General features: G+C 36.3%; 1 protein-coding gene across 2 annotated transcripts in view; it reads right to left on the bottom strand.

Annotated features, from left to right (window-relative positions):
• Lrrc69 (leucine rich repeat containing 69) overlaps window positions 1-15712 on the bottom strand; it is a 62472-nt gene that overhangs the window by 41338 nt on the left and 5422 nt on the right. For both annotated transcript variants that reach the window (XM_090338702.1, XM_090338703.1), the window contains exons 2-4: window positions 9135-9261; window positions 6102-6174; window positions 1854-2049 (exon numbers count right to left, since the gene is read on the bottom strand). In XM_090338702.1, the coding sequence (XP_090194828.1) occupies window positions 1854-2049; window positions 6102-6174; window positions 9135-9261 (396 nt within the window). The remainder of the gene's footprint in view (window positions 1-1853; window positions 2050-6101; window positions 6175-9134; window positions 9262-15712) is intronic.

The following is a 15712-nucleotide window of genomic DNA, read 5'->3' as shown; positions in this document are numbered from 1 at the left end:
CATAAATATATAAACATGTGTATAATTTATAATGTATTAGGAAAATGACTCCCAAATTGTTCTATTAAAAAAGGTTTTTTTTCTCTGTAGTGCCTTACCGTTCATACTACAGACAAAAAAAAAAAACAATGATAGATGGACTCATATTAAATATCTAAGTTATAAATGATTACAGGCTTTATTACCCAAAAGTTTATGATAGGATTGGATAGCATTCAAATTGCTTAAAACCAGCAATTTTTAGTCTAGTAGTAAAAGCAGCGAGAGGAATAATGACTTAAAGGACATACATTTAAATCAGACAGATGTGGGTCTAGACCCATTTCTAAACAGTGACTGAGCTATACTAGTCTCATATTCCAGATCCCAAAACCAGGAAATAGTTTAGTCAGAGTTCTTATAAGCACTAAATAATATTCTTCCCATGATCATGCTTTACTGTTTTCATTGCTTTTTCTTTAAGAAAATATTATTTTAATAGACTCACTTTAATTGTTTTATTTTATAAATTACATTTTATTTAGTATTTACTTTGTAATTTTAAGATTTATTTAAAATCATTTGCAGACATTAGCATTTTTAACAGGAACAACAATTTTGAAGCATACTAAATATTCAGCCTATTGCCTTAAAATATTTTCACTGATTGCATCGTAGTATGTACAGAAATTTTAAAGGAAACATTCTCACAAAGAAAAAGAAGACCTGTTGTTTTTCATGTATATGCCTACCTTATCACTCTGCTACTTTTTATTTTTCAATTTACTGTACAGGGTGTATTGTCTATCAAAATAACTCTAAAATGTGTAGGGAAGGAAAGTAAATGCACTCACATGTCCCTACTAGGAAAGAACTCTCAAACTGGAAGATGGGAAGAGATCTTAATAAAGGTTCAATTTATAAAAGTTTGGCTGGTTTTAAGGAAGCTAAATTCTCTTAAACTAAGAAAGGTGGCCGGGAAAATCCACAATGTTAATAACAACCGTGTATTTACCACCCTATTCCCAGTCGCCTGGACGTAGCAAAGAGATCACTTAACCTGGGGCCAACCATCTTGCCTGAGAAAGCTCCATGGATGTGTGATATGGTTGGGACTCCTTGTCCCCCTGATCTTTTTTTTTTTTTTGCCAGTCCTGGGCTTGGGCTCAGGGCCTGAGCACTGTCCTTGAACTTTCTCAAGGCTAGCACTCTACCACTTGAGCCACAGCACCACTTCCAGCTTTTTGCTATGTATGTGGTACCAAGGAATCAAACCCAGATCTTCGTGCATGCTAGGCAAGCACTTACCACTAGGCCAAACTCCTGCCCCCCCCCCCCGATCTTTTATTTCCGGCTAATACGTTTCATTGGCCATATTCAAGAAGAAGCCAGGAAACAAGGGAGTTATCAACATGAAGGCAGGTTAGTCTTCCAAGCCCAGGGCAGAGGAAAGATGGGCTAAGGAAATACATAGAATATAGTACATAGAATATAGACTGTATCCAGCCTATATTCGAAGCCAAGATGTAATTATATTTTGTTTTGTATGGTCAGTTACCAGATAAGACATAATACTCAATTAAACTTAATCTTAGACAAAAAACATGAAAAATTTTAGTATAAGAACACTCCCATGCAATTGTTGAAATACATGTACATACTGAAAAATGTTAATTGCTTCTCTGAAATCAAATTTAAGTAAGCATGTTTGTGGACAAATCTAAACTAGAACTGTCTTCTTTCATAAAAATTTAGATATTAACTAAGTGTAATATTAGTGATGGTTTGCATTGCCAGTACCACAGTCTCTAACCCCTTCCAATGACTGTTTCTTCAACAACAACAAACAAAATGAATCACTACATCTTGCTCACCTCTGGCAAAAATTCAATGTTGTTCCTGGCCACAGAAAGCCGCTGGAGCTTCTTTAAGTACTTAATATCTTCAGGTATGCAACTAAGCAGATTGTAGTTAAGATAAAGTTCAGTAAGATTCTTAAGAAAACAAATTGTTCTAGGAATGCCGGTTAGCTGGTTACAATTTAGACTTAAATACATTAGACTTGTTAACCTAAAAAATAAGCAGAATATATCAATGAAACTCAAAGGAATAAAATTGTCCAAAGTGTAGGCATGACTTAACAGAACTCAAGTATTTATTTTCATAGACATAGTTTGAATGTCTGTGCTATCTCATTCCTGTGAGAGCTTAATCACAAATGTAGTGGTGTTAGGAAATGGATCACTTAGGAGTCATGATGGAGCTCTTATAAATGGAATGGTTGCCTTTATGAAAGAGGCCCCAAAAAGTTGTTTTGCCCTTTCCACATTGTTAAGACAAAGCGAGATTGACTGAGCTATTTTTGGAATTAGGAAATGGGCCTTTACCAGATACCCAATCTACCAGTACCTTTAACTTGACTTCCCAACTTTGGGGGCTGTGAAAATGCTGATAAACCATTTAGTTTATAACATGGTTGTTTCTCAGATCAAATCGACTAAGACGGGTAGACCAGTAAAATAGTTCAATAGAGTAGAATCCAAATGATCTATAAATGATCAATTGATTTCTGAGAAAGATATCAGTGCAATTCACCTAAGAAAAGATGATCTTTCTGCAGATGGGGCTGGAAGAAATGAATAAATGTATGAGGGCAGGATGAACTCTGACCAATATTTCACCCCATGTACAAACATTAGTTCAAGACAAATCAAAGGCCCAAACTAAAACTAGAATATTTGTTTAGAAAAAAACTTATAGAATGATAACTTGATACATTTGGGGTAGGCAAAGAGTCCTTTCTCAGAACACCCAAAAAAGTGCTAATAACAAAAGGAAAATATTAGTAAACAAGTCATAATCAAAGTTAAAAACTGAAGTTCCTCAAAAATTAAGAAAAAAGTAAAGATCAGCAATTAAATGTGACAGCAGTTACATCTAGAATACATAAAGAACTCTTTTTATTTTTTATTATAATGTATAGAGGGGTTACAGTTACATTCGCCAGATTGTAGGTGCATTACTTCTTACACATTGATACCCCTTCTCATGTTTATACCCCATTTCCCTTCCTCCACCCCCTCCCAATAATCTTGTTTTTCCCCCTTCCTTTTCCTATTTCAAATAATCAAATAAATGTTTATACAATATACCAGGTAACAAAGTCAGATAGAGTAACAAGATGAGATTAACCAAGGGGCAATAAAAGAACTCTTGCAACTCACAATAACAATGATTAGGATAGCTTAATTTATGAGAGCTATAACCCAAATGTAGATAAATGGAGAAAAAATATTTTATGGCACATGTATATAATGAAATACTACTCAGATAAGCAAAATTACTAAATGAATCAATAAAGTAAATTACAAATATGCATATATATGGAAATATGTGTACTATACAGAAATACAGACACACACATAAAGTATATGTTAAACAAAAGATAGACACAGAGAATAAGTAATACTGTCTAATTCCCTTCAACAATTGCCAAGGTAGTTCCAAATACTGGTTGCCTAAGAGATATAAAAAATAGTTGAAGGGGTCACAAGGAAGTTGAGGTTTGCTAACTTTGGGTCTTTACTCCATATTGTCCGGCTTCTACATCCCAAGGAAATGATGTGTCAAGCACATACCACACAGGGCTGAGGCTTTCTGAGAACTACTTTTTATTTTTTTATTTTTTATTTTGCCAATCCTGAGGCTTGAATTCAGGACCTGGAGCACTGGCCTGGGGCTTTCACGAGACTAGCACTCTACCACTTGAGCCTCATCACCACTTCCAGGTTTTTCTATGTATGTGGTACCAAGGAATCAAACCTGGGTCTTCATACATGCTAGGCAATCACTCAACCACTAGGCCAAACTCCTGGCCCCTTGAGAACTACTTTTTGAATGGAAACCTAGAGGAGCACTATGCTTGCAGCTTCTCCTTGTCCTCATACCCTCACTTCCACTGGGTTGATGACTGACTACAAACTTCACAAGCTTCCTATCAGAGAAATTCTGTCCTCAGGATGCTCATGTTCTCCTCTTCCTGTAGCTGTACATCTCCAGTCCTAGCAGATTTTACATGAAATGTAAAATCCCACTTGTACTGCTCGGACTCATGAATTCTGTAGCTTAAGAAAGCTAAAACACCAAGCTCCTCCTTTCCCCTCCTTGCTTCTGAAACATAAGAGTCATAAAGAAAGGAACTCAAGCAGCAATATAGGACTGAAGATGCAATCATTCCCAGACTCCTCACTAGCGTGCCTCTGAATGAGGCATTCATTTCTAGCCTGTCCTTCTAAGGAGACTGCTTCTTTATGATAGGCAAGAGGAGGTGGCATATCAAGCTATGTTAAATGCTTTTCCAAAATTCACCAAAAGATCACAGTATGGTCTCAGGAAGGAAGTGAATGAGATGACATAAAAGACCTAAAATAAGAATAGCACTGGAAAATAAAAGTAACATCAACTGAACACTCATGCAACACAAAATACTGATGGGGATTAGCATCTTTGAACCTTACAATTATTCTCTTGTCATCTTCACTTGCAGATGAAGACATTAAAGTATGAGAAGATAAGGGGGGAAATCCACCTGCTAACTTTATCTTCTAGCAGTGAATTTCATATCTGTAATCTCAGCACTTTGGGAAGCAAGGAGCTTGGTGAGTGCTATGTAGTGAGTACCAGACAACCCTCTCTTAGAGAGGGAGGGAGAGGAGAAGGAAGAGGAAAAGGACAGGCAGAAGAAGGGAGAGAAGAAATGAGGGAGGAAAGGAAATGGGAGGGGAGGAGAAAAGGGAAAATATTTCCTAGAGTGAGGAAATGGAATTTTACTTGGAATGATAAACCATGAGTTTGCATTTGAGGCTCAGCCAGAATAAAAACAACTGCAACTTAGCTACACAGCATGAACTATATACTTGCAATTGTATTTGTTTTGGTAGAAGTTTCCACTTAGACTTATATGATTCCTTGAATAATGTACAATCTACTCTAGAGACAAGCTCCATACATTGTGAAATCATACCATAGTTTGGCTGCCAGGACTTTGAAGCTCATCTACTCAAACTTCTTCCACTAGCAAGAAAGAAAACTGAAGTCTAGGACAATTATTACTTGCTTGTCCAAGGGCACAGGGCTGGACTATCATTTTTCAGATTTTTCAAGATGTCCCTTTTTCGTTGTATCACCATTAACATAAATGAACTGACTACTGAATAGGAAAAAAATAAAAACAAGCAAGAAACTATTATTCTTCTGTAAGAATAGCATTGATAGCAGCTGTTCTCACTTAAAATATTACTTTCCCTGTAAAAAAAAGATCTATCTGCAAAGGTTGGTCCATTGGCTGGATACAGAAAAGTGAATTCGAATAAACTCTATTGGTAGTATTGACTGCATTGAGAACTTAGTAATACACATGTTTCTGTTCAGCAGGAAACAAGAGGAGGCTGCAAAGTAAACCTGGGCAGGGTTCTCTCCATTGTCAGAGAAAAATCACAAGAGGGTGTTTGTAACTGCAGAAGAACAAAGCCCTCAGCCAGCTCCTGAAAAGTGTTGTAATGGCAGCCTGTCTGATCAGATGTGCAGGAAAACAGTCTCTCTCTCTCTCTCTCTCTCTCTCTCTCTCTCTCTCTCTCTCTCTCTCTCTCTCTCTCTCTCTCTCTCTCCTTTTTTTGGCTGCTATTAATGCTAATAAAATGTAATGTTTTATTTGATGAAAATGACACTATGGTTTTAAAAATCCTTTACTTTTGTATTACCTTTTCCATCGAGCTCAAAATGGTTTACCACATTCATGAAATAAAAATTTAACATCCTTAAATTCAGAGCAAGCTCCAAGAAACCCAGAATTAGGAAATCCATTACATCACCCATGTTTAAATCTCTACTTTTACAATAAGACTACCAACTCATGCTGTTTCTCATTTCTTGAAGTGTTTGAGGAATCATCTGTTTACAATTAGTGGCTTGCTTCACTCCTTTGGCTCCCTCTACACTGTGTATAAACCAAGAAGTACTTAATCCATGGCATGAGGCTTTCAGATGATAATGATGCAGATGGAGGTGGGGAAGACAGGGAGAGACGTGATGTGTTCACCAAGTCTCACTATAAACAAAATTACCTGCCCAATTCTTCAGGAAGCCAGGTAAGTCTATTGTTGTTCAGATTTAGCAGGACCAAATTTTGTAGGCCATCTGTTAGAAAAAATTTTAGTCACTTTAACCATTTGTCAGAACATAATTTGTAGTTACTTTTCTATGCATCTTTATTTTCCCTCTGATTTCTTGCCTTGACCAAAGCTCTTCTGGTTGCTGGTGAATGTCCTTGTATACTAGTAGGGAAAAGGACATTCACCAGCAGCCAAAAGAGCAAAAGTAAAATCACAGCCCTCAGAGACACAGTGTACACCAGAATCGCTACAAACAATCCAAAACTAAAAGGCACTCAGAACCGGGAATATATAATTCCAATGTCCCTGCAGACATGTAGCTTACCTTCTACGCTTCTCTCAGTCGATGTGTATGTTCTGTCTCACTATCACACATACTGTCTTCTCTATTCCACCCTAACCTCAGATAATCCTTTCTCTTTCTAAAGGATTTCACTATTTTTTTCATATATCCATGATAACCATCTCCAATCTCCTATCACAGATAGGCAGAACTCTCAATATCAAATGCCTACAGAAATTAAGAGGCCATAACTTCACCTAGTAATATTAAAAATAACAATCAGAAAGAAAAGCCTCTTGTTTCTGTGTCCTGGAGTTAATTTCACTTAGCATTTTATATGATCATGTGTATAAATCTGCTGCATTATTGTGATCCTCTGCTAGGAAAATTCCAGACTTATACTAGATATTATAAATGTGGGAACCCATGGAGTCTGTTTCTTTGGTTCTGGCTTACTTTACTTGTTATTCTTTTTTCTTTTGTTTTGTCCCCTATGGTTTATCCCTTGTGGTCACTATATGTGATTTTGGTACCCACTATATTGTATTTACATTTGTTTGAATTAGGGAAAGAAAGGGGAACTACAAAATGGTGAGGCAAAGGACAAAGTGTGAACCAATGTGACAGCAATACTCAGAGGACAATATGTTGGAAATAAACTTTACAGCTTGGTGGGGATAGGGATTGGGGGGAGGGAAAGTGGGAGAAAGACATGGGAAGGGGTAACAATGTTTGACAAGAAATATACTCACTACCTTACATATGTAACTGTAACCCCTCTGTAATTCACCCTGACAATAAAATTAAATTTAAAAAGAGAAAATAAATGAAGAGGATAATCCTATTGTCAACCAGGGCCTCTGTGCAGCAGCCAGTTCCCAGCAATAGTTGTCAAGTGGGAATGTGATTGTAGTGTTGCTCAGTAAAAGATCAGAAAAGCAGGCAGAGAACAAAACGGTTTTGTGAACTCTTCTGTTTGAATTTTTGCCACCTATTTCAGAATACTGAAAAGGCAAACAAAAGAGAATCAACTTATGTGTGAATCAGAGCCACCTGGGAGCCACTAGTTTGAGGCCACGTGATTTTCTCAGACCTTATCGAACTATTTAGACTTTATCCCAAACCTCAGGGAGGCAATCCTCTGACTCGCTCAGTTTAGGGATAAATTCCAAGCCTTGGTCAACTTACTCTAGACAAAGTAATGAGCAACTTATTCAAGAACCATGACGGTCTGCATGAAGGCCTGGCATCAACCTACGTCTACCCACAGCCAATCAGGAGGTGACACGGAAGATTGCTCATGCCCATCCCATCAAAAGTTCAACAAGTTTCCACGATTAAGAAGCCAAACTTAAGAAAGGCAGTGAACTACTAACAATCTATGGTATTCTATGTAGATATACAGTTGATAGCTCTATATCTCTTGTTCTATTAATATATAGAGATAGATATTGAGATATTTAGATATATAATATGGTATGATCTATATATATACATATTACTATATATAACAATCTCTACATTGATATATATGTGGTACCATATATATGTAAATGTGTATATATATGTATAAAAATTCATATAACCTATACATATTAAATATGTGTATATAGGTATATGGAGGGAGAGAAAGAGAAAGAGAGAGAGTCCTAATATGTTATGCAAAATATATAGGCAATATGTGACAAAAATGTCCACACAAAACCTCAAACTACTATGTTAGGTTGTTCACTGACATTTATATATATATGGTTGCTTATAAATTTGCCACTTCAATATAAATTACAAAATATTTTTATCTATTTGTTGTCATTTTTTATAAATTGTTTTTATCTTAAATTGTAATTGGACTTAGAATCAATGACTTGGTATATATAATGCATATATGTTTCAATAATCATGATATTTCTTATTTTGAGAAGAAATGTTTTCCTTTATAGTATTTAAGATTTTTAAGTACTTGAAGGACTGTGGATATTGCCTAACATGTTAAGGGCCTCACATCTCAGAAGACATCAAAACCTGATAGGAAATTTAAAAAAGGAAGGAAGGAAGGAAGGAAGGAAGGAAGGAAGGAAGGAAGGAAGGAAGAAAGGAAGGAAGGCAGGCAGGCAGGCAGGGAGGCATGGATCTGAAGATCATGGTTCAAAGATCTTAGAGTCTTATCACCAATTAACCAGCACAAAACCTGAAATGGAGGTGTTGTTCAAGTTATAGAGCATTAACCTTGAGCAAAAAAACTTAAGGGATAATATGAGGTTCTAAATTCAAGTCCCCTTACCCCCACACACAAAAAAAATATTGATACATAATTTCTTAATGCCAAAAGTAGTATAATTCTTTTTATTATAGGCCCACTAAAGGATTAAAAACAGCCATATATTATTTAATATGATTATAGAAACAGGGTGCTAGTGATTCATGCCTATCATCTGGCTACTCAAAAGGCTGACATCTGATGATCTTGGTTCAAAGCCAGTGTAGGCAGAAAAGTCCATGAGATTTTACCTCCAATTTACCACCAGAAAACTGGAAAGGTAGCTGTGGCTCTAAGTGGTAGGTACAGCATTAGCTTTGAGTGAAAAACCCTAGGGACAACAGTTGTGAGTTCAAGCCCCATGACTGGCAACAAAACAATAATATATGCGTGTATGTGTTTGTATACAGATATAATACTAAACTCTTGTTACTCTTTGACTTACCACACACTCCAGATGCAAATTTAGAAATCTTATTTCCAAACAAGTGAAGCTTCTTCAGGGAGGTAAGGTATTTCATCTCTTCTGGAACTTCTTCTAAAAGATTGTTTCCCAGGTTCAGAAATGTCAACTGCAAACACAGCAGAGATTTAATGCCCTCCTTCATTGCCCACTCCCAAATGGGAAAGGAAAGGAGTTAAGCCCCTTTTGCTGAAATCTACACATCCTAAGAATACTTAAAAAGTAATCTTATATTATTTTCCTTCAACATAAACGTGCTTGTATAAAATAAAGGTCACTTGAGTTCCATGCTTAGTTCATGTCAATTAAGTTATGATCTTATTTTCTTGTTTTAATATTTTAATTAAGTAGCTGTAGAAATGAGTTACCACTTTACAAAGCAGTATATGAACACAGTGCATTTTAATCAATGTCAAATATTTCAACATTCTACCTATCCCTCCTAACCCGCCCCTTCAATTTTCAACTAAATCTTTCAACTTCACTGAAATTTTTATTATCAACCATTCTTATGGCACTTTAAAACACATGATGACTCATTCATAACCCACTCAGAAAAGTGAAGTGAGAAGGAAAGCCAAGAGCTGAGATCCTCCTATAAAATTGATTTAGGTCTGTAATACTACACTATTACTTATAGATATGAAGGACCTTTAACTTGATGACATTTTGTGAGATGGTAAAGCTTACTAAAGCAATAACGAAAAGGTAAATGTAGATCTACTTATAATGTAAAAGTGAAAAGTTGGTCAGACACAGAAGGAACACATGAAAGAGTATAAAAACTGTTGTCCTTAATGTACTATGTTATTGCTCATTTCTTTTGCCATCCCTTGGTTATCTCATATTGTTACAATTTTTCACCTTGTTATCTGATATACTTTATATGTGCTTAATTGGTTATTTGAAATTGGATAGGGAAGGGGGGAAATCAAGATAAGCAGGGGAGGGTGGGAGGAAAATGGGGACCATGTCATGAGAAAGGGTATCAATGTTTGTGAAGTTATGCCCCTTCTATCTGGTGAATATAATGTAATACTTCTATTGATCACAATAAAAAAGTCTTTTTAAAAATTCCTTCTTTGTTTACCAGTTTAAAACAATGCTTTCAGAATTGTTTTCAAAAACATTGCAAATTTATCTTTTCAAGATACAAAATGTCTGGGGGTGGGGGGGAGGGAAATGGGGACCAAGACATGAGAAAGGATATCAATGTAGATGAAGTAGTGCACCTTCTATCTGGTGAATATAATGTAACCCTTCTATTAATTACAATAAAAATATATGCAAAAAGATATAAAATATCTTCAGTCCTAAGCAGAATTCCCATTCAAACTTTAGACAATAGAATTTTAATATTATGTCTAAACAGTGAGGAATCATGAAACAAATTTGTAGAAGAAAACAGTGGCAGTAAAAAGAAAATCTTGGCAATATATAATTCATATTTTATGCCAATTTACATAGATAGTTCTTTGCCATTATTTTTGAGGATGAAATTTCTTAACCTAAGGCCGGGAGTTTGACCTAGTGGTAGAGTGCTTGCCTAGCATGCATGAAGTCCCAGGTTCGATTCCTCGGTACAACATACATAGAAAAATGCCAGAAGTGGTGCTGTGGCTCAAGTGGTAGAGCCTTGAGAAAACCCAGAAACAGTGCTCAGGCCCTGAGCTCATTCCCAGGACTGGCAAAAAAAAAAAAAACCCACGCTGAGAATTTAATTTCCTTGTGTACTTTTTACCTAAGAATTACACGATGCCATTTTAAAAAATTATGATAACGCATCCGAAACTTTCAAGGCCTTTTCTTACTGTAAAGTTTTAGTTAAACTACATTCTGGTATCCTTTGAGTAAAAAGACTTAATCTCACGTTGGTCACCATTTTTGTTTCATATCACCAGTAGAACAAGTTATAACAACATCTTTGGCTGCGTAACTCCCTGCCCTGTCCTGCTGCCTTAACTCCTGAGAAAACTGCCTCAATAGGTTGCAAGAATCTAAGACAGATGTTAGGAAGGAGGAAAAGAAAGTGATTACAAGAAGGGAGGAGGTGTTGGTCAAATTCTACTTAAAGATCAAGAAAAATACATAGAAATAGCCACTGGAAAGTGTGAGCAAAACCAACAGTGGCACTCATCAGACTCTAGTTGAAAATGAACTCTACAACTTGTGGGTGGGGACAGGGGCGAAGTAAAGAGCAAGAGAAAGGGGGACATTGTGGTTTATGTCACCGTAACCCCCCTATAGATCACCCATATAATGACAATAAAAATTATTCTTAAAAAAAATGAAATAACCATTGGGCTTAGCAACATGAAAGTTATCAGTGACCATGACAATGGGGGTGAAGCACTAGGTTGAAAGTCTGATTGAAATAGACTATGGGGTAAGTTCAGACAGTGAGTATAATACTGTTAAGAAGTTTCATTATTAAAAAATAAAACAAACAAACAAAACTAGAATAGGGTCCAGGAGCTGAGTGTGGTGCTGTGTCTCAAGTGGTAGATCTCTAGACTTGAGAAAGTCCAAGGATGGTGCCCAGACCCTCAGTTTAGGCCCCAGGACTGGGAAAAAAAAGAAGAAAAAAGCTAGAAAATGAACTATCTATAACTAGGAGTTTATTTTATATATGGTCTATGATTTTATTTCATACTGGTAGACAAATCCTATAAAATGAAAAACTAATTTAATGAGAAAAGGGATTTTCACATCATGTAACATAAGAATATAAGAAATAATGAGCCTCAAAATAAAAAGGTACTGCCATAGATGGGGAGAGGAATCAGGTTGAGGCAGGTAGAGAAGACAGAGAAGGTAAGGGAAAGTGCTTGACAATGGAAAGAGTGAGTTTTGTCAATAAATATTCTGTTATGTCAATAAACTATGAAGCAAAGTCATTGGTAAGAGCCATCATGCCAGGCAATTTAAGATACGCTTAAACAGTAATCTAGGAAAAGGTGGCAACCACAGTTTTTTTGTTTGCTTTTTTTAAAGTTTTTTTTTTAATCCAATCTAGCTCTCAAGATTTTACAAAATGATCCAAGAAAGCAAATTTTATCTGGCTCACCTATTAACTACATACCCTCTGGCAAGGAAAGGCAGAAAAACATTCTAAGCTTCACAACAAGTAATGTGGCACGTTTATTTTTAAAAAATGAAATGGGCTCAACTGAAAAGCCCAAAAATGTAAAGAATTTCAAAACAGAAACAAAAATAAACAGGTTATTTTTCAAAAGATAAGGTGTAATAGCAAAAGATTCATAAGAGCAGGGTGTGGTAGCTCATGCCTGTAATCCTAGCTAGTCAGGAGGCTGAGATCTGAGGATCATGGTTCAAAGCCAGCCTGGGCACTAAAGTCCATGAGACTCTTATCTACAGTTAACCACTAGAAAAAAGGAAGTAGTGCTGTGGCTACAGGGTTAGGGCATTAGCCTTGAGCTGAAGAGTTCAGGGACAGCATTCAGGCCCAGAGTTCAAGTTCCAGACTGACAAAATAAATAGATTCATAAGCTCTCCTGTAGCTCTCCTATAAGTTGTTATACTCTGTAGCCGCATGTGTTAGGATTCTGCCCAGATAACTTTATTACACAGAAAAGGTCCAGAGATACTGTAGCAAAGATTTTGTTACTTTTGAGAAATGTCTCCCAACTCAGATTTTTTTCATTAACTCAATTATAATTATATTCATTTTATATTTAGTAAACATCTGCCACTTTAATGAATACTGGAGATACCACCATGAACAAGACATACACGATTCTACACAGAATTACTTTTATACTGGGAAATAACACAGACGAGAAGAAAATAAATAATATTCCTTAGCATTTTGTGATGGATAACGAGGAAAACATAATGATATGAAAAGTAATTTGGGCTTAGATTGGTTTTTCTTTAGGGAAAGTTTCCTCCTCCTCCTTGGAAATGTTTGAGGTAAAACTTTTGTGGTTCAGTGACAAATATTTTTTGAAATTGTGCTTTATAACTGAAATAGTAAACACAGAAAGCTTTTTCTAGTGCTTGATTAGTAAATATACATGGTTATAGATAGTTCTGGAAGTGGAGTTTGGAATTTTAATATATAACAAGCTAATCAATACATCTTACAACTTATGGTATTTGAATAATTAACTATAACAGAGTCCTGTTGTCATTAACAGTGTGTAATTCTTTCTATCTTGGAAACTAACATGTTGCCATACTTAAAACTGCCCTGTTGGTACTGATTTTTATATTCATGCCAAAGAAATTAGAGGATCTTACAAATATAAGAATCGTTTATAACCATCTAATCCAATATATAAGATGCAGTACCTTCTTTATGAGTATTCCCAGTAACATGTAGCTTTTTTCTCATTAGAGATCTACTTTATCTTCTATTGTTTTTTTGTTTAAGCTCCTTACAACTTCTACCCAATACTCTACAGAGCAACCATAAACAATTATATTGTTCTCGCTTCTCTCTCCTACATAAGTTGTTTAAATTTTTGTAAAATTACTCTCATATTCTTTCTGTATTTGCTTCATTTTTTCTTAGCCACTTCCCTGAGGACATAGTTTCCAGCCCCTGACCATCTCTCTGGAGTTAAGGAGGACAAGGCAAGACATGAAATAAGAGCTCACAGCACCAATGCTGGCAGGATCCGTGGGTCTCCCTTTTGCAAATGGGCACACTCTTATTAAAGCAGCTTAGCATAGTAAAAACGCTTTATGAAATAGGATGCTTTGTTTGGCAAATAATTAATTTTGTCTGTGGCCAAGAGAAAAACCCTGTTAGCTGTCAAGAAGATAACCCACATCCTGCACTTGTGCAACTGAATTCTTTCCTTAAATGAAATGTAGGAATTTACATTTATCCCTGTAAAAAATTGCATCTTGTTAGTTTTGGCTCCCAAGACATCTCCAATGGATCACTCTAAATTCAAAATGTAAAACTGGAAAATTCTCTGGAACAAACCAGATTGGCTTTCCCATCCATTCTTGGGCAAGGCACCCACTCTCCTCCCAATCCTATGAGGGCCAAACACTGGAGTGCCTGAAACTCTTTCTCTTTCTCTTCCTCTACATAACCTCCATAAGTCAAACTTTTTTAATGTCAAAATTTTTAATGTATTTTCAGTTTTATTCCAGTAATAATAACTAACATGAATTATCATTCCTGCTTGCTTATAGCACTAAAAAGTCAAATTGCATCCCCTAAAATTCCTCTTATCTAACCCTCCTAGGTTACATCTGCCCAAATTATCAATCCATGAGAAACTTTCCATAACCAATGAACCCTAAATGTTTCCCAGGCCCCTGTAGCCTTCTCTGTTCTTCATACATTCGACACAGTCTGTTTCTCTTCCTAAATCCCACTGAGTTACAATGACTCATCCATGCTGCTCACTTATTATCTGTTGGTGGCCTTCCTTGAAACAGATGTGTGCATTTCCATCTTCAAACTGGATATGACACAACCATCTCAGTGCCTAGTGTTCCCTCTCAATCATGAAATGTAGGTTCACTCAATAGTAACCATTGTATAAATGCAAGAGAAAATATGAAATTGGAGAAGAAAAACTGATTAATTTATTAATGAAAACACTAATGAATAGCATTTAAACAGAACGAAGTATGTACCAAGCAGTCTTGAACACTGCTTAATATGCATCTGACAATGAGCCTGATTTTTATAGCTATAGTCATTCTTTTTGCATCTCAAAACACTCTGGTCCTTTACATCTTAGCTCAGCTGCACATCTATAGACTCTCCTTCTCCAGCTTCTCTGACTATAGACTCTTTGTGCACTGTAATTCTCCTTCACAGCTCTCTTGGTTCACAATTATACTTCTACCTTCCATCACTATGGGAGAGAATAAAAACATTTGGGCTTTGTGGATCACTGTGTATTTGACACCACCTGGCAGTGACTGGCCTGTTGTAGGTGCCCAAAAATAGTCCATGAATGAACAAGATCGTGTTAGACATTAAAAAAAAAAAAACTGCAAATACAGCTGGGTGCCGGTGGCTCACAACTGTAATCCTAGCTACTCAGGAAACTGATATCTAAGGATCATGGTTCAAAGCCAGCCTGGGCACCAAAGTCTGTGAAACTCTTATCTTCAATTAACCACTAGAAAACCAGAAGTGGCGCTGTGGCTAAGTGATAGAGCGATCACCTTGAAGAACTATCCAGTTCTGCTTAGAAGTGGCTTTATTACTGTCAGTTGTTAATGGTGAAAGGTTATGATTGGCTATACATTTGTCCTGAGGAGTCACACATGTGAACAACTTAAGGGATACAGTGCTACGCTGACTGTTGCTGTCTATAATGTTGTACACAATTAAAGATGGCAGCTACCAGTTTCTTTAGGGTTTGAAACCATTGACATATTGGCCTTTAAGGAAATTTGCTCCTAGATGCTTCCATAGTCATGACAGTGCTGTTGGTTAGGAAAGTGCAACACACACAATAAAAATGCTTCCATTCCATTCAACGCAAGTTGACATTGTATATAGCTCACTGGGGTTCAGAACCTAGGAATAAGATGAAATGCTTTGTCCTAAATATTCAACA

The sequence above is a fragment of the Megascapheus bottae genome, chromosome 9, assembly GCF_031878675.1.
Source record: "Megascapheus bottae isolate mThoBot1 chromosome 9, mThoBot2.hap1, whole genome shotgun sequence".
Taxonomy (NCBI): Eukaryota; Metazoa; Chordata; class Mammalia; order Rodentia; family Geomyidae; genus Megascapheus; species Megascapheus bottae.
The sequence above is the reverse complement of the archived record's forward strand: the minus strand, read 5'-3'. Positions and strand labels throughout refer to the sequence as shown.